Below are 21,085 nucleotides of genomic sequence, written 5' to 3' on the forward strand. Positions count from 1 at the left end.
TTGGATTCAAACACGGTTGGACCAGATAAACTTGATTGATGAGAAAAGGCTCGCAGCCATTTGTCATGGTCAGCTATACCAAAAGCGTATGATCAAAGCCTTCAACAAAAAAGTCAAAAGTCAAGCATACCAAACTGGTGGCTTGGTTGTCAAACGCATCATCTTACCACAAGGTGATCCCAGAGGCAAATGGACTCCCACCTACGAGGGACCATTCATAATCAAGAAAATATTCTCCGGCGGTGCCATGTTGCTTACCACCATGGATGGCGAGGATTTCCCACACCCTGTGAATGCTGACATAGTCAAAAAATACTTCTCTTAAAAAAGAAAAAAAAACAGCTCGCTAAGTTGAAAACCTGAAAGGGCAACTTAGGCAAAAATGAGCGTCTCGGTGGATTGAAAACCCGAAAGGGCGGTCCAGGCAAAAATTAGAGACTAAACAAATACTATCCCGGTAGGCTGAAAACCTGAAAGGGCAGCCTAGGCAAAAGTTAGGGAATGAAGCATACAACTGTGTTCCGTTCAGCTGCCTACTCACCATCAAGATTCAACACCTCAAAGACACCGATCAGTCTAATCACTTTCTTCCAACAAGTGAGGGATGAGATGCTCGAAGACAGATTGGCAATAGCAGAGTTGAAACTTGACTGGATCATTTTCACATAGCTATTTATCTTCATAAATATTTTTCAAAAACTTTCTGACAGTGTCCTACTTCTAGGATTGTTGTCTCCCTGTGCTAACCCGCCTATCATGGCTCTTTTCAATGCAGCTCTTTCAAAAAATCACTATTTTCACTTTTTCTGTTTTAAATACGTAAGCGTCCCAATGATAATTTTGAATGACCATGTGCATTTGAATATGATTGATGTTTACCAGGAAAAACAGGAATGGCATTCAGGAAATGTTCCGATCATCTGGACATCATTCCATCAGAAGGAAATCACCAAGAGAAACACATTTCTCAGCAAATTCCTCAAAAAAAAATTTTTTCTTCAAAAGAAGTCTTATTCCCCAGCAGGGTTGTTCCAGATTACTATTTTCAGAAGGTGTGATCCCCGCACCCGGACTTGGTCAGATAGTGCATCGGAGGATTATGCATCTTCCTCATTCCCATTTGAAAGGGCATCAGAACTTCCAGTTACCTTTGGTTCCCCAAGCAGTAGTCAAAGATCCTTCAACGGGATACCCGGGTTCTCAAAGAATTTCCCCAGACGAGGGTACTCAAGCAAGACAAAAGATCATCAACGATCACAATACATTCATGTCCAGCTGACTAGTGGGAATTTATTTTTCCAATTAGAAGCTTGACATCACATTCACATATTCACATTCACATATTCATACATCATACATCATACATCATGCATCATGCGCATATTCATACACAACATAACATGCATATTTCTCAGGGAATATCTCACATTTACATGCATCATAAACATTGCATATCACTAACTTGATTTTTCAGGTAGGCAGATATCTTCAACAAAGATGTTCTCAATCACATGCCGTGTTCACCTGAATTCCATGAACGATTCTCTCAGATATAATCAAGCCGAAGATTCATTCTGATCACTTACCAACTCAAAAACAAGCATCACAGATCAAAGCGATACCTCAGACGGTTCCAAAACGATCTAGCATCACAGATCAAAGCGATACCTCAGACGGTTCCAAAACGATCTAACGTTACAGATCTAAAGCGATACCTCAGACGGTTCCAAAACGATCTAACATTGCGGATCTAAAGCGATACCTCAGACGGTTCCAAAAACGATCTAACATTGCGGATCTAAAGCGATACCTCAGACGGTTCCAAAACGATCTAACATTGCAGATCCACAGCGATACCTCAGACGGTTCCAGAACGATTTAACATTGCAGATCCACAGCGATACCTCAGACGGTTCCAGAACGATTTAACGTTGCAGATCTAAAGCGATACCTCAGACGGTTCCACAATGATCAACTTCCAAAATCTAAAAAACTTTGGACAAGTTCCGTAACGATTATCTTCCAAGACTTAAAGCGGTAACCTTGGACGGTTCCGAAACAGTCAACACAAAGACTTTCAAATCCTTCATCAAGATATAATCAATGGATTCATTCTGATGAACAAACCCTCAACCCATTTACCAGGTGGCATCTGAAAGCCCATCTCAGGTAATGTTTCAATCTGCCAACAACATTTCGCAGACGACATTCAAATGCAACTTCCAACATCTCTTCTGATCAAGGTAAGTGCAAATTTTCAGGGCATCTAAATATTCAATCATCTTCTACCTTCAGATTTCAGACAATCTCTTCAGGTTTAAGAAGATTGAATAGGGGCAACTGTTATACCCCAAAATTTGCCCACATATTTTTCAAGAAAACTCCAATCTGAAAATTAAGGGTCTCATATAATCATGGATTTTTATTTCAACAAATATCCTGACATATGAAATACTTAGTTTTCAGAATTTTTCTTACAGTATTTTGGCTTGCAGTTGAATTTATTCTTACGCAAACGCCAAATACTGTTTATTACTTCACACATGCTATTTATTTATTTACAGATAAATAGTACTGACACAATTGGTACAGAGTTAAAATCTTTTTGCAGGCGCAGAATCAGGAAACTCAGACTGTACTGGTAACAGTATATTAGTTATTTATTATGTCTATGTTTTTTAACAAGTCATGTAAATAAACTTTCATTTTTCACATAAAACAAAAACAAAAACAAAAAACAACAAAAAAGAAAATTAACTTTGACTGTTGATTTTTCACTTTTAACTGCTGTTTCAATACCGGGACAGTCAGTTGACAGCCAAACTGCTGGCAGTACAATTCAGGGTGTTTTGTATCATCAATCAAATCAATCTTTCACAATTCAAATTTCCAAGATTTTTGTGTTAGAAGTCTTCTGAATATCACGCGATTAGCAGAAACTCAACACTGCACAAAAATCAGGTACGCTTAACTGCCTCCTATACAGACAGTCCCTAATCAGGGTTTTTCTTGTTTTAACAGGAGCAACAAGTTTTGAGAGCTCAAATGGATTTCATATACATCCATACATCTCAAAGTACCATCATACAAATTTTCAAACTTCAATTCACTCAGACGCACCATCAGCAGCTCAAACAGTCAACAGACGACCCGTTTGACCAGAAAAGTCAACTGACAGTCAAAAATGAAATTTTTTGTCAAAGTCCATATTTTGTCAAAGGATTCAACATTTGATCATTGGATGATCACAATTCATCAAGGAAAGATCAAAAATCAACAAAACCCTAAGATTCAAAATTAGGGTTTTTGCCTGAAAAGTCAACTCAACTTTGACTGATCATAACTCTCTCATCCTTCATCCAAAAAATGCCAACCAAAGCTCATTGGGAAGGAAATTCAATTATCTTTCAAATGCAATTGATCCCATGGTCATAGCATTCACCATTTGAAAAATATGGCCAAAGACATTACAGGTCATTTTCAAAGTCAACAAAAAGACACTTTCTTCAAATGGACACACAAGGAGAACCAAAAATCATTTTGATATGAGACCAAAGACATTGGTTAGAGGACTCTTTGAGGTTTCCAAAAAGTGCAAGATCTCCTTCATATGACAAAAATTGAAGGATTTACACCTTGTTGAAGTTGGCTAAATTTTGGGAAAATGCATGAAATCAACATTGCTCAAAAATGTTTTTTTTCCAAATGAGTCCAAGTTTTTATGGTCCAAACATCTTTGCCATGTTACTATGGGCCTCCCACGACCAAGACAAAGCCCACATCTTTATTGGCCATTTTTTGCATAATTTTATCTTACTTTAAGATTAAAATTAAAAGGAAAATGCATGGATAATGGTTGCTTGGCCTCCAAGTATGACTCACTTCAAGGAATCTTCATTTTTTCTGCAAGAATTGAAGAGCAAGACAAGAGCATTGAATGGAGTCAAGCTTGGTCAACAATTCAAAGATTTTTAATATTTTAAAAATCAAACTTTCAACAAAGACAACAAAGCTTCTTAGCTTGAGTTCCAAGCAACTTTGGGCTATAAAAGAAGCATCATACTTCAGCAAAAGAAGGGACACACGAAATAGGGCAAGAGTATAGCAAGAAATATCACAAAAATTCTCAAAATTTGCATATACTTTGTAATTTTCAAATTCAAATTTCCAATCAATATCAATACCAATAAACACTTCTAATCATCTCCTTAAACATTATAGAGTAAGATTGAGCTCTAAATATAGACATATGAGAGTCGTATAAAGCACTTAAAGCTCTTCATGTACATATGAGTTTTATTTTCGTTTTTGTATATGCAACTAATTTCACTGCAAACTAACCACCCTAACATCCTTATGGGGACCTATATGTGTGATCTGGGCCTTAGCATGAGTGTTCTAACGTGAGGATCAGGCTCCACCATTAAAACGAGTCCATGAGTGTTTAAGCTTCATCTTCTTCGTATCCATAGCTAGGAGCTTCAAACCTTAAAACAAATGACATATTTGGATTCAGGACACTCTAATTAGTGGATCTGGGTCACTTGTTTCTATTGCTAACTCGTATTTTTTGCAGGTTCATAGGTTGTTAAAAAACTGGAATTTTAACGTCCAAATAGGGGAGGTTAAAAACCCCCGCTATTTGAAGCTGAAAACCTCACTTCTGGAGGTTGAAGACGACCACGCGTCCAAGCGTGGTTCGTCTGACTTTTCAGCGCGCCAAGGTGGCTCTTCCCTCAAATCTTATTCGCTGGTCAATCCAGCGTGGGCCCCTGCAAAGACTTTGAATCCCCTTGGATTCAGTGTACACCATCATACCATGCACCTACAAATCTGTGCCCTTGGATCAATCTCAAAGCCAATCCAACGCCTCACACATGCAAGCTCACCATGCTCCTTCATTAATTGCCACACCAGATCAGTATCCTTATATTTTTAATTTTATTTTCTATTTTTATTTTAGTTTCTTTGATAAATTAATTAAAAATAGTTAAAAACTTCCAAAAATTCCACAAAAAATATTTTAAACTTCTAAAATAATATATTATTTTATGAAACAAAAATATTTTATTTTTCTTCAAAATTTCAATATTTTTCATAATTAATTAGTATGTATTTGTATATTTGCTTATTAATTATTTTAATTAGTCAAAAAATCATAAAGAAAAATTGTTCTTTGTGTTAAATATTGTTTATATATCATAAACTAATTTTGTACATATTTTGAATAATTTTCTCTTTAAGTTTTAATTATTTGTATAATTATTTGCATAATTATGTTTTAATTAACTTAAAATATCCAAAAACAAATTTCAAAAATTCCAAAAAAATTAGTTTTGTTCTAAAATCAATTAACAAACATTTTGTACATATTTTTAAACTTATTTGCTAGGTTTAATCATATTTCCATCTTTTCTTTATTTTAAATTAATTAATAATGCATTAATTATATTTAAAATAAATCACAAAAATACAAAAACATGCCTTTTATTTTTCTTGCAATTTAAAATTCCTAGATAAATGTATAGGATGTCAAATTCATGTAAATAGGCTAGTTTACATTTCCCGCACAATCGATGTAATAGCGTAGATTTACTTTCCGCACTTTACATTTCCGCATTTTAATTTCCAGCACCCATATAAACTGCGTGTATGTCAAAGATAAAACTGAACCGTCAGATCATTAACTTCAAAGATAAATATCTGAATTCAATCACAATCACATTTGCACCTCCTAGGGTAACCCCTTTTCACTCTTTTCAAAATCAAAGTTACATTTCTACTGTTTCGAGTACAAAATCGAACCTTTTGTTTATATCCGACGAATGGATAGATTTTTAAAGGGAACAAGGATAAAGACCTCCTAACTCAGGGTAGACCTCCTAGTTTGCTTGCTCAAAATCAAAACAAACAAAATTCTAATACACTGTTGTTTTTTTAAAACGAATTTTCCAAAAGACAATATTTTGTATACATCCAAACATGGATCATTACAAAATTAACGATCTTTTCAAAACATCTTTCGAAAGATAAACAAGCATTTGTATATATCCGCACAAGGATCATTACAAATTCTATTTGCAAAGGTATTTCAAAAACACAGGTAAAGCATTCCGAATCAATTGAAAAGTAAAGCAAATGAGCTAAGCAAACTAAAGAGCCCATGGATAACCATGGATACAAAGGGTGCTAACACCTTCCCTTTGTATAACCTACCCCCTTACCCAGAATCTCTCAAAGGTCTTTTTTCTGTTTCTTTTATAAACCTTTCCTTCATTGGATAAAATAAAAGGTCGGTGGCGACTCTGTAAACTTTTTCAAAAGCGACGCGAAAGCGTCCGATCGACAAAAAAGAGTCAGTTCACGTATCCCACCCACGGAGGGGTATGGCCCGAAAGGACGGTCCACACACACACACACACACCTTTAAGGTAATTCCTCTTATGCTGCCTTCTCGATTATAATAGTCAAGTCCCTCGGATGTAGCGATACCTTAGCCTGCTGCCTTCAAATCATCATAGTCCCTTCGATAAAAGATCATAGTCCCTTCGAGTTGCCTACAATTAAAAATAATCTTGTCCCTCGATGTTGCCTCGATAAATGATGATTGTCCTTTCGAATGCTAAGTTATCTTTACTAGTTGCCTAACAATGACTATTCTCATCCTTTCCTAAGACTTCCTGCCTTTCTTATGGTATGGATAGACTTATGGCAAACGATGACCCTCAATGACCCGCACATCCAATGAAAAGACTACCTACCCTCCTTATGGTATGGATAGCCCTTTCAAACGAAAGACTTAAAGAACAAGAAAGACAAACTTAGGGTAGGTAACTTTTAACTGCTTGCTCACAACAAATTCAAAATGCTTTTCACACCTCCTTTTCAAAATAATTTCCAAAAGGCTACACTTATTTACAAGTTAAAGTCCTTATTCAAAATATTTTCTACACACACTACATTTCCTTTTCAAACAATTCAAACAAACAAAAAGTGAGCTAAGCAATTAAGAGCCCATGGATAACCATGGATACAAAGGGTGCTTACACCTTCCCTTTGTATAACCTACCCCCCGAACTCAAAATCTTTCAAAGGTCTTTCCTTTTCTTTTTGCCTTTCCAATTGAATAAAATAAAAGTCGGTGGCGACTCTTGCTATCCGCATATTTTAAAAGTCAGTTCTCCTACCGTATTACATAAAGTTTATGAGATGTGATTTCCGCTGCATTGTTTACTAAAGTTTATTTGGTTTAGAATATTAATTGATTGTATGCGATTCTCCCTATTCACGTGTGTTATGTATCTTTTATAATGAGCTTTTATGGGATTGTTTCAAAGTTATAATGTGACACCTCATGTTGTTTGGAATTTTTGCACTCTAATTTTTATTATAAACCGTTGGGTAGATTTGGGGTGTTACATTAGTGGTATCAGAGCAGGTTGGTCTGTCCGGCCAAGTGTTATGTCGTAGTTGTTTAACAATCGAGTATTGTTAATTGTTCTGATCATTTTTTGTGATGTAAAGATAAGTTGAGATGGCTGGGAGGAACGGTGCTGCAATTGCTGTTGCATTGGTGGCTATGGCTCAGGCTTTGGAACATCACTCGAACATTGGTGAGAAGGGTGCGTCTCGCAGTTTGGCTACCTTCTAGAGAAAATCCACCTGTTTTCAAGGGTACTCATGATCCTGATGGCGTATTGACCTAGCTGAAGGAGATTGAGAGAATCTTCCGTGTGATGGATTGTACTCCAGATCAGAAGGTTCGGTATGGGACTCATATGCTAGCAGTCGAGGCGGATGACTGGTGGATAGAGACTCGTTAGAGATTGGAGGCTACTGGTGAGAAGGTCACTTGGGTTGTGTTCCGAAGGGAGTTCCTGAGGAAGTACTTTCCTGAGGATGTTCGTGGCAAGAAAGAAATCGAGTTTCTGGAGCTGAGACAAGGGAATAAGTCGGTTGTTGAGTATGCTGCTAAGTTTTGGCTAAATTCTATCAGCATTATGATAGACCAACTGGTGAATTTTTTAAGTGCATCAAATTTGAGAACGGTTCCGCCCAGAAATCAAGAAGGCGATTAGTTACCAGAAGATTCGTGTCTTTGCCGATTTGGTTGATAGTTGCCGAATTTATGAGGAGGACAACAATGCTCATTATAAGGTCATTAGTGAGAAGCGAGGCAAGAGTCAACAAATCCGTGGAAATCCTTATGATGCTCTAATTAGGAAGGGTAAGTAGAAAGCTACGGAGGGCAAGAGGATTAGTGGGGGAGATGCTCCTGCTGGTATTGTGTGCTTCAAGTGCGGCAAAGCTGGTCATAAGAGTAATATGTGCACTGCTGAAGCCAAGAGGTGTTTCTGTTGTGGTCAGCTTGGACATGCGACGCCTGAGTGCAAGCATAAGGAGATGGTTTTCTTCAACTGTGGTGAAGAGGGGCATATTGATAGTCAGTGTCAGAAACCAAAGAAGGAACAAACTGGTGGAAAAGTCTTCGCCTTGTCGGGGACTCAAACCACTAGTGAGGACACACTCATCAGAGGTAAATGTTTCATTAATAGCACTCTTTTAATTACTATTATTGATATTGGTGCTACTCATTGCTTTATCGCTACTGATTGTGTTGAAAGATTGAGTCTTAAGTTGTCTTCTATGAATGGAGAGATGGTCGTCGATACGCCAACTAAGGGATCGGTGACTACTTCTCTCGTGTGTTTAAATTGTCCCTTGTCGATTTTCGACCGAGACTTTGTTGTTGATTTTGTTTGCTTGCCATTAGGAGGATTGGATATGATCTTAGGTATGAAATGGTTAGAGTATAACCATGTTCGTATTAATTGTTATGATAATCGGTGAGGTTCTCTACTCCTGAAGAGGAAGGTGTTGATTTGTTATCTACTAGACAGTTGTGCCTGTTAATAAAAGAAGGAGTCCAAGTGTTCACGTTGATGGCGTCGTTGCCTATTGAGAATCAAGCTATAATTGATGAGTTGTAAGTCGTGCAAGAATTTCCTGAAGTTTTCCCTGATAAAATTCCTGATGTACCGCCAGAGAGAGAAGTTGAATTTTCTATTGACCTTGTACCCTGTACCAGACCTGTGTCTATAGCACCGTACAGGATGTCCGCATCAGAATTATCGGAACTAAAGAAGCAACTTGAGGAGTTACTTGAGAAGAAGTTTGTTAGAACAAGTGTGTCGCCGTGGGGAGGTCCAGTGTTGTTAGTAAAGAAGAAAGATGGAAGTATGAGATTTTGTATTGATTACAGGCAGTTGAATAAGGTAACGATCAAGAACAAGTATCCACTTCCAAGATTAGATGACTTGATGGATCAATTGGTTGGTGCTCGTGTGTTTAGTAAGATTGATTTGAGGTCGGGTTACCATCTGTCGTCCTCGGTTTTTTCTCGTGAGATACGAACTGACTCTTCTTTTATTTTTGAGTTTGTGAATCAGAGAGTCGCCACTGACTTTTATTTTATCCAATTAAGGAAAGGTTTATAAAAGAAACAGAAAAAGACCTTTAAGAGATTTTGGGTTCGGGGGTAGGTTATACAAAGGGAAGGTATTAGCACCCCTTTGTATCCATGGTTATCCATGGGCTCTTAATTGCTTAGCTCACTTGTTTGAATCATTTGTCTTGCTTTGAAATGCTTGTATGTGGTTTTAAAATACCTTTGTAAATTAACTTTGTAATGATCCTTGTGCGGATGTATACAAAGTGTTTTATATTTCGAAAGATGTTTTGAAAAAAGATCTTTAACTTCGTAATGATCCTTGTTTGGATATATACAAAATGTTGTCTTTTTTGAAAATTTTGTTTTGAAAAACAGTGATATGTGAAACATTTGTTGTTTTGTTTGATTTGAGCAAGCAATTAGGAGATCTACCCTAAGTTCATAAGGTCCTTTCCTATTTTCTTTTAGAAAATTTTCTTTGACTGGATACAGAAAGAATTTATTTGAATTGTATTTGAAACAGTAGAATTGATTTTGAACAGAGTAACAGAGGGATTACCCTAAGAGGTGCAAGTGTGATTGTGTTTTATTTTCAGATATCTTTATCTTTGAAATTAGTGATCTAGCGCTTCAGTTATTATTTTTGACATACACGCAGTTTTATATGTACAGAAATTAAAGCGTGGGAATGTAAAATGCGGAAAATAAATCTACGCTATTACATCGATTGTACGAGAAATGTAAACTACACTATTTACATGAATTTTGACAACCTATACACTTATCTATGAATTTAAATTGCAATAAGATAAAGGGAAGTATTTTTGGATTTTTTAATGGTTGATTTTAATTAAAATTAATGCATAATTAATTTAATTAAAAAGATAAGAATTAGAAATAAAATTTAAACCTAAAAAATTAAGTCTAAAATATGTCCAAATTGTGTGTCAATTAATTTTAAAATGAAATTAATTTTTTTGGGATTTTTGAAATTGCTTTGGAAATTATTAAGCTAATTAATCAATAAGTATGCAAATAATTATACAAATAATTTAAACTTAAAGAGAAAAATATTTTAAATATGTACAAAATTGGTCTATAATATATAAACTTGATTTAATAAGAAGAAAATATTTTTTTTGATTTTTTGATAGGTTAGAAATAATTAAAAGATAAATATAACAATATTACCTAATTAATTAAACAAAATATTTCAATTATTAAGAAAAATAAAATATTTTTGTGTCAAAAAATAATATATTATTTTATCAACCTAAAAATATTTTTATTATATTTTTTTGATTTTTTAGACTATTTTAAATTAATTTTGCAAAGAAAATAAAATAAAATGGAAAATATATAAAGATATGATCTGGCGTGGTTGGCTGGAAGGTCTATGGTAAGGATGAGCATTTAGGCGCGTTGGATCTTGAATTAATGAAATCTGATGGTTTCAAATGATAGGGCGCATCATAGGTGTATGAGATTGAGAGCACTGGATCTATTAGTTTAAAACATTTCACGTGGGGCCATAGTTTTAAAACAGAGCCAATTAGAACGCTCTATTTTGCCACGCCAGCCTTGACCTAGTCAAGGAAAGTCAGCGACGCCGGAGTCAAACCTTCGGTCGTCTTCTCCGGCAGCCTCAACCTCCCACCTGCAAAAATACGAGCAATAAACATACAAAAGGAACCCTACCCCCCTAATTCGAGGGCTGCGATTCCATTGGTGATGGTTTCGTGGCCTGAAAGTTCCTGATTTATGAAATACGAAGCTTTCAACATCAACTCGGTTAAAAATGGTGGAACTTGTTTCAGGCGTCTAACCCTACATGTTCCACGTTAGACCTGCTATATTTTACCTCATGAACACATTAAAACGGTTAGTTCTTATTAAAACTGAGTATACATATGAAAACGAAAATCAAATATGTATGAACATGAAGAACCATATATATATGCGTTTAGGGCATTGTAGGGCTTAGTGAAGGTCTCAATCTTACTCTATATGATCCCAGAAGATGATTTGAATGATTGTTTTTTATTGATGTGAGCTAGAAATTACAAAACGAAAATTACAAGGTTTTTGATATTTTTGGGTTTTTGAAGGTATTTTCTAGGCTATGCTCTTGTGTCTCTCTTCTTACTGAAGTATCCTAAGTAATATATAAGCAAGATTGGTGCTGCAAACTTAAGCTAAGAAGCTTTGATTGCTTTTGAACTTTTGGTTTTTTTAATATTAAAAAGTTTGAATTCTTTGGCCATGGCTTGATTTTCTTCATCCCTCTTGCTCTAGGCCTGCCATGTACTTCTATGCTGCAGAGTTTGGATCAACTTTGATGGCTCATGCTAAGGTCAAAAGCCTTGAATCATTATCTTGCACCATTTCTCTTTTAATTTAACTTTAAATGGAATAAAATTAAATTAAAAAAGAAATAAAAATGCCATGGGCCTCAAGTTGCTCGTGGGAGCCCTTTAATATCATTAGAAACATGTTTGGATCATGAATACTTGGCCTCTTTTGGAAAAAAAACATTTTTGATCAATGTTGGTTTCATGCATTTTCCCAAAAAATAGCCAACTTCAACAAGGCATATCTCCCTCAATTTTGATCATATGAAGGAGTTCTTGTACTTTTTAGAAACCTCAAGATGTCCTCTACAAGCCACTTTGGAATTTTTTTTGCATTTGGAGAAGTTATCCTGATGTTATGGCCTTTGACAAAAAACCACTTTTTGTTGACTTTGAAAATGACCTGTAATGTCTGAGCTCATATTTTTCAAATGGTAAATCCAATGACCATGGGATCAATTGCATTTGAAAGATAATTGAATTTCCTTCAAAACAAGCTTTGGTTGGAATTTTTTAAATGAACGAGGAGAGAGTTATGGCCGGTCAAAGTTTAGTTGACTTTTTAGGAGAAAACCCTAATTTTGAAACTTAGGGTTTTGTTGATTTCTGATCTATTCTTGATGAATTATGATCAACCATTGATCAAATGATGAATCTTTTGACAAAATATGGTTGTTGACAAAAAATTTCATTTTTGACTGTCTGTTGACTTTTCGGTCAAACTGGTCGTCTGTTGACTGTTTGAGCTGCTGACTGTGCGTCTGAGCAAATTGAAGTTTGAAAATTTGTCTGGTGGTACTTTGAGACATATGGAGGTCCATGAAATCCATTTGAGGTCTCAAAAAAACTTGTTCTCCTGAAAAAAACAAAAACCCTAGTTAGGGACTGTTTGTGTAGGAGACAGTTAAGCGTACCTGATTTTTGTGCAGTGTTGAGTCTCTGCTGATCATGTGATTATCAGAAGACTTCTAGAACAAAAATCTTGGAATTTTGAAATGCAAAATATTGATTTGGATGGTGATACAAAACACGGAGAATCGTGCTGTCAGCGGGTTTGACTGTTAACTGGCTGTCCGGGCATTAACGTAACAATTAAAGTGAAAATTCAACAGTTAAAGTTAATTTTTCTTTTTGTTTTTTGTTGTGTTAATGGTGAAAATTTATTTACCTGAGCTGTTAGAAAAACACAAACATAATAAATAAATAGAATATACTGTACGCGAACGAAATTACCGATAATAACCTTGAAAAATATTTAATACACATAAAAATAAATATTTAACTAGCAGAAAACACACATAATATTATCTTAATAATTAAACGACAGTACGCCAGATAGTACGACATTTAATACTGACAGTACAAATATTACATAATATAATGAACAGTACGACAAATAAAATAAACGGTACATTATTTGAAAGCGAAAGATACGACAAACTTTAAAAATGACGATTAAAAGCCCATGCTATAAATAACAACATATAGATGAACGGGAGTGTAAGCAACCCAGGTCCGCATTTTTCAGGACTATGCAGACATAAAAAGGACATGATCACCACCAAAACAGTGATGACCATAAGAAAAAACGTATCCATCCACTTTGCCATTTTTGCCGGGGAAGAAGAGAAAATAATTATGAGGTAGAAGTTTGAGAAATGAGTGAAATTTGATGTGAGAATTTATGGAAAAAATGAGAGGTATTTATAGAATGAAAAGAAGGATAGAGACGTTGGGGAATGAAGTGATACCGTACAAAAAAGGAAAATTTGAGTGGTAGTAGGATTTGAAAGAAAGTGTATGGTAGGGTTTGAAAAGAGAGATGTATGGAATAAAGTTAGGATTTGATTTGAAAGAAAGAGATTTGAAAAGAAAGGAAGAGATTTTGAAAATAATAATATAGTACAAAAATTAGTGGGAAACAAAAACTAATAATAATTTACTTGTTACCAGTACAGTCTGAATTCCCGGACTCTGCGCCTGCAAAATTTAATTCTGCACCAATTGCGTCAGTACTATTTATCTGCAAATAAATCTCAAATAAATAGCGTGTGTGAAGTGATAAACAGTACTTGGCGTTTGTGTAAGAATAAATTCAACAGCGAACCAAAATACCGTATAAGAAATATTCTAAAAACCGAGTATTCATAAAATCAGGATATTTATGAAATAAAATCCAAGATTATATGAAACTCCCAATTTTTAGACAGAAGTCTGTTGCCTTCTTTTTGAAAAAGATGCGGGCAAATTTTGGGGTATAACACCATCAAATTAAAGTGAAAGATGAGGATATGCAGAAGACGGCTTTCAGAACACGTTATGGACATTATGTGTATTCTGTAATGCCCTTCGGTGTTACTAATGCGCCGGGAGTATTTATGGAGTACATGAACCGTATTTTTCATGATTATCTAGATCGGTTTGTGGTGGTATTCATTGATGATATCTTGATTTACGCTAAGTCAGAAACATAGCATGCTGAATATTTGAAACTGGTATTACAAGTTTTGAAAGAGAAGAAGTTGTATGCAAAGTTGTCCAAGTGTGAATTCTGGTTGAAAGAAGTCAATTTTCTTGGCCATGTCATTTCGGGTGACGAGATTGCTGTGGATCCATCTAAAGTAGATGCTGTGTTGCGATGGGAAACTCCAAAGTCGGCTACTGAGATTAGAAGCTTTTTGGGATTAGCCGATTATTATAGAAGGTTATTCTAAGTTCGCACTTATGTTGACTAAGTTGACCTGTAAGGGTAAAGCTTTTGTATGGGATCTCCAGTGTGAAGAAAGTTTTACCGAGTTGAAAAAAAGATTGACGTCGGCTCCGATCTTGATACTGCTTAATTTGGAAGAATATTTTGTGGTATATTGTGATGCTTCTAATATGGGTTTAGGAAGTGTGCTTATGCAGAATGATAAAGTTGTTGCTTATGCGTCAAGGCAGTTGAGAGCTCACGAGAAGAACTATCCTACGCATGATTTAGAACTTGATGTAGTTGTGTTTGTACTGAAGATTTGGAGGCATTATCTTTATGATTCTAGATTTGAAGTATTTAGCGACCATAAGAGTTTAAAGTATTTATTTGATTAAAAGGAGCTGAATATGAGACAACGAAGGTGGTTAGAATTGTTGAAAGACTATGATTTCGGGTTGAATTATCATCCAGGAAAAGCTAATGTTGTGGCTGATGCTTTAAGTCGAAAGACTTTGCATATGTCGGCAATGATGATTAAGGAATTGGAATTGATCGAGCAATTCAGAGATATAAGTTTGGTTTGTGAAGTGACACCAAAGAGTGTTAGGTTGGGTATGCTGAAGATTAATAATGATTTTTAAGATAGTATCGAAGAAGCTCAAAAGTCAGATGTGAAGTTGGTAGATTCGATGGTTGGAACCAATCAGCCTGAGAATAATGACTTTAAGTTAGATGCGCAAGGTGTGTTGAGATTCCGTAATCGAATTTGTATTCCTGATGATGCGGAGATGAAGAGAGCGATTCTTGAGGAAGGTCACATGCGTAATTTGAGTATTCATCTAGGAACTACTAAAATATACCAAGACTTGAAGAATCTGTTTTGGTGGCCTGGAATGAAGCATGATGTAGCACAGTTTGTGTGTGCATGTTTGACTTGTCAGAAATCGAAAGTTGAACATCAGAAGCCTGCAGGGTTGATGCAACCGTTAGAAGTTCCAGAATGGAAATGAGATAGCATTTCAATGGACTTTGTGACGGGATTACCTAATACCGTGAGAGGACATGATTCGATTTGGGTGATCGTTGATAGGCTTACGAAATCGGCTCATTTTATTCCTATTAACATCACTTATCCAGTTTCGAAGTTGGCGGAGATTTATACCAATGTGATTGTTAAGCTGCAAGGTGTTCCTGTGTATTATTTTGGATAGAGACCCGAGGTTTACTTCTGATTTTTGGAAGGGTGTGCAAGGAGCACTGGGTTCTAAGTTGAGGTTGAGTTTGGTGTATCATCCTCAAATAGATGGTCATACGGAAAGGACTATTCAGTCACTGGAGGATTTGTTGAGAGCTTGTGTTCTTGAGCAGGGAGGTTCGTGGGATACTTATCTTCCATTGATCGAGTTCACTTACAACAATAGTTACCATTATAGTATCGGAGTGGCGCCTTTCAAAGCGTTGTATAGTTAGAGGTGTAGAACTCCTTTGTGTTGGCATGAATATGGAGAAAGTGTAGTGTTGGGACCGAAAATTGTTCGGGAGACTACTGAGAAATTGAAGTTAATTCGAGAGAAGATGAAAACTTCTCAAAGTAGACAAAAAAGTTACCATGATAAGCGAAGGAAGGATTTGGAATTCCAGGCGGGTGATCATGTGTTTTTGAGAGTCACGTCGGTGACCGGTGTGGGGCGAGCGTTGAAGTCTAAGAAGCCCACTCCTCTTTTTATTGGTCTGTATTAGATTTCAGACAAGGTTGGAAATGTGGCGTTACCATCGAATCTTTCAAATTTGCATGACGTGTTTCATGTGTCACAACTCCAAAAGTATATTTCTGATCCGTCTCATGTGATTCATACGGATGATGTGAAAGTACGGGATAATCTCACGGTGGAGACTATGCCGGTGGGGATTGAGGATCATGAAACGAAGACGCGTAGAGATAAGGAGATTGCTTTGGTGAAAGTAGTCTGGTCGGGAGCTCCCGGAGAGAGTATGACGTGGGAGTTGGGAAGCAAGATGCGGGAGTCTTATCCCGAGTTATTTGAATAAGGTAAATTTTCGAGGACGGAAATATTCTAAGTGGGGGAGAGTTGTAACTCCCGTTCTATTTTAATTATTTATTTTATTGTGTTTTTGTGAATTATTTGACAATTATGTGATTATTTGGTATTATGTTATTTTATCAGGAGTTAGTAGTAATAACATGATGGGATTAGTAATATTGGGCCTAACTTAGAGTTAGTAGTAGCATTTGGGAGGTGTTAATTTAAGCCCATTAGTAATAATAAGAAAGTTAGTAAGAATTAACAAAACAAGAGAGAATTGAGAAATAGAGTTAGAAGTGACATTGAGAAAGAAGAGAAGAGAAGAAGAGAGAAAACTAGGGCAAACCCCATTGAAGATTTAGAGTTGTCTTCAATCCAAACCAAGGTAAGGGTGAGATTCTTTCATTATAAGGGTTTGTATGATGATAGGTTATATTGGGGATTTGATTCTATGCTTTGATATCCATGTTTGGATGTTAATTGCAATCTTGATGTTGTTGATGAATGTTGAAATTGATGAATGATTGGCTGAGTATTTGATGAAATTGATGTGTTTTGGAATGGCTATTTGATACCAATGTTAGACATGGAAAATCATATTTTAAAATGAGTTTTGATGTTTGGGAATGGGGTTTTTGGGGTTTAAGGAGAGGAATCTCGTAGCAGCAAAAATCTGGGATTTTTGGGTTCTGCAATAGCGGGAACTGGTTGCTAGTTTGGGAGAACCGAGTTCCTGGACAGTCTGAATGTGAAAATTGAGTTTTTGTGGATGGGAACCGGTTCCCATTTTGGAGGAACCGAGTTCCCGGATGCTCTGTGTGTAAAAATTGAATTTCTGGCGATGGGAACCCGTTTTCATTTTGGAGGAACCGAGTTCCCGGACCCCTGTTATGCAATTTGTTTGTTTTCTTGGATGGGAACCGGTTCCAAGATTTCAGGAATCGGGTTCCACCGTGTGACATTGAAATATTTTGTTTGAAACTTCAAGGAACCATAACTTTTGACTTGGGTGTCCGTTTGACGCACCGTTTGAACCTCCAGAAATCTGAAACTAATTCGTACCTAATGAAATTGATTTGAATGATTTTTGAGAACTTTTTCTTGAGTCGTATTTCCCGATATCGTGATGTATTGAGAAGTGAATATTGTTGTATGTTGATATGACATAATGACGTGATTGAGAAGTGGTGAATTACTATAATAGTAATGATATTGTTGTTTCCATTGAATCTTGGCATTGAGCCGATGTTGTTTAGCCGATGTTGTGAAGTGTTGTGAATGTTGTGTTTTATGGATGTTGCATCATTGAGTCACATCAATTGCATAAAAAATAACGATGGCCAAAAAATGGCAACAACGACGATGAGAGTTTTACTCCAAATGGTACCACATGCATATGCATAGTTAAGAGTGGCATAGTAAATTGCATTTTTGTTGTTGTGATTATGAAGTGAATGTCATACTGTATTGATGACATAGTTGTGAATTTGAATCCGTTGTTATGATTGGTTGAAACATTGTTGTTGTGGTAAAGTTGCATTGTGTTGAGAAGTGGTGAATCGTGTATGATCTTATTTCTCTATAAGTATTATCATGCGTTCCTTTATCCTGTTTGATATCTCACCCCTTCTGTTTGAATGTTACCCTTTATTGGTAACGTGCAGATATCGATGAGGAGTAGTTGTTACCGTTATTAGTTTGAGTTGGTGTCTCTTGCTCTAATACGTAGCACTCTGGGGGATTGACACTTTTTTATGTTTTGATATGTTTAAGTTGAACCATGAGTTGTTTCTGGATAAGTTTGTTTTAGTTGTTTCCATGTTAAACAAAGATGCTATCTTTTGAAGTTTATGAGATGTGATTTCCGCTGCATTGTTTACTAAAGTTGATTTGGTTTAGAAGATTAATTGATTGCATGTTAATCTCCCTATTCACACGTGTTATGTATCTTTTATAATGAGCTTTTATGGGATTGTTTCAAAGTTGTAATGTGACACCTCATGTTGTTTGGAATTTTTGCACTCTGATTTTTTTATAAACCGTTGGGTAGATTTGGGGTGTTATAGACTCCACATACTTATCCTTCCCTTTGTCACACATTCCACCTTCACTCTTGTCCTTCAATATATCTCCATCTTCACTATTGCCCTCCAACATATCTTCCCCGCTAACAACTTTTTTCTTCCCTTTATCCACGCCCGACGTTTCTCTCAATGCTTCATTTCCAATCTCATGCACTGTAAAATCTTTCAAACCACCTAACCCGTTCTGCCCACCATTATTCCTTCAAAACAAAAATGTACACACGAATCATTTAGGTAACTCATGAATTTTAAAACTGTCAGAAACCCTTCATGTAACACATTCAAATATTTCTTATTAATATTCATCTACAAATCCCATAACCTAGAATCAATATTCACTTATATTATTTTACAAACATCACAGCCCACAATCAACATTCAAATAACAGATTGAAAAGTAGGTTATTAACATATAAATTCCATAATTGTGTTTAGCCCTTCATGTAACAATTCATAATTTCCACCAAAAACACACTAACTTATGTACAACTATGTATTCTAAACAAATAAATGACTACTATCACCTAAATTAAACATCAGACTGTTAACATTCATATATCCATATCTACTATCATAACATGCCAAGTGAATTTTTATCATAGTATTACCCTTTCCTTTCAACGTCGATTGCAGAGTCATGGATCTCCGAATCTAATCTTTCAACAAAAGGAGATTTTCTTTTCACTCCACCTTCACCACATGAGACTGCATGTTTCAGTTCACTGTTTTCATCGATTTCGCAAACCCCACCACCATCTACAACACAACTTAACCTATTATAATGTTTCTTCCATTCCTCGCAAACAAAATCCCTCTTAGATGACGCACTCAGAATCTTCTCAATGGCAAGTCGTTTCTAAGGTGTTTGCAACGACAACCAATCAAGTGATCTGCAAAGATGACAACAAATCAGATTATAAGTAGTCAGGGCCGGCCTTTAGGGGGCGCAGCAAGAGCTGTAGCTCTGGGCCCCAAAATTTAGGGGGCCCATTTATTTTTTTAATTATAAATACAATACATTTTACACCTATTTTCTTAAATACGGGTATAAATAATTACTTTCAAAAACATTTTACACCTGATTTTTAAATGTAGGTGTAAAATAATGTTTTTTTTCAAAACTTCCAAAAAAATTTCAAAATTTCTGTATAAATTTTTATTTTTTTGTCTATTTTTTAAAATTTAAAACAGGGCCCACAGATTGATTGGGCCGGCCCTGTAAGTAGTCAACATTAAACTTCCAACATATTAACAAACATCAACTACAACACATGCACGGACCTCATGCGAAGAACATACTGACTTTGCCTTGACATCTTACTGTTGGAAACGTTTGGGAAACAATACTGCTGTCTATTACACGGACGTTTTGGAACACGTTCAAACTTTATGAAGCAACCAACGTTTCACTTTTCTATTTCATCACTTTATACTATTATGTTATATTATTACATAATTACATAATAATATTATTTGTTTTGGGCCTATTAATCCTACTCTATTAACTCAAATAAAAAAAATTAAGTTATCAACTTTTATTTTTACATGAAGGTTACCAACTTAGGCCCAAACTATTATGTTATCCCATTAACTTACATACTTTCATTAACCCTTTGACCCAAACTATTTAAAATGAATTTCTGTTTTTCACACATCTTTTATTATTATATTAACCTCTCCCCTAAAATGTAATATTTTACTATCATATTTTATTTCTCTCAATCCAAATGCGCAAAAACGACGGGTACCCGCGCGAACGCATGGGTATCACATTAATACTATATTAAGATTGAAGAAACTTTTGAACTTTTGGCGAAAGAGAATCTAAGTTTCAAAAGGATGAATGAAGAAAGAAAAAAAACATAAACTTATTAGTAATTTTTAAAAATTGTGAATACTTTTAATTTGATAATTGTTTTATTAATAGTTTTAGATTATATATATATATATATATATATATATATATATATATATATATATATATATATATATATATATATATATATATATATATATATATATACCATCTAATTTAAGACACCTATAAAAAAAGACAAATGATACATCAACATTTTTTTCTTCAAAAAAAACTATTTAAAAATAAAATTTAAGAATTAATTTTGTGAATAGACTAAAATGAAGAGACCAAAATTGTAATTTAACAAAAAAATTATTTATAAAAAATTAAATAACAAGGTTTAAAAAAAATTACGAAAAAAACAAGTTTTTTAGAAACTTTACCAAAGTGTCTAGGTTTTACAAGACCCCCTGGAGTATGCGCCAAATGAATTGGCGCATTAGTACAAAAATTAGGTGTATGCGCCAAATGGTTTAGTGCCAATGTGGATGTTTCTTTTTTATTTATTTATTTTTTACTTTTTACAAACACTTATACGCCAAATGAATTGGCTAATTCAAAAAAATTTATACTAATGCGAAAAATGGTTTGGCGCATACTCTAG

At 35.2% G+C, this 21,085-nt stretch overlaps 1 protein-coding gene across 1 annotated transcript; it reads left to right on the forward strand.

The window, feature by feature from the left end:
* The first annotated feature begins 7,534 nt into the window (after positions 1-7,534).
* On the forward strand, positions 7,535-8,850 carry LOC131655548 (uncharacterized). The gene is made up of 3 exons (XM_058925397.1): positions 7,535-7,622; positions 8,060-8,227; positions 8,342-8,850. The coding sequence occupies exons 1-3, from the start codon at positions 7,535-7,537 to the stop codon at positions 8,848-8,850; spliced, it is 765 nt and encodes a 254-aa protein (XP_058781380.1).
* Positions 8,851-21,085: the final 12,235 nt, after the last annotated feature.

The sequence above is a fragment of the Vicia villosa genome, linkage group LG1 (genome assembly GCF_029867415.1).
Source record: "Vicia villosa cultivar HV-30 ecotype Madison, WI linkage group LG1, Vvil1.0, whole genome shotgun sequence".
Classification (NCBI taxonomy): domain Eukaryota; kingdom Viridiplantae; phylum Streptophyta; class Magnoliopsida; order Fabales; family Fabaceae; genus Vicia; species Vicia villosa.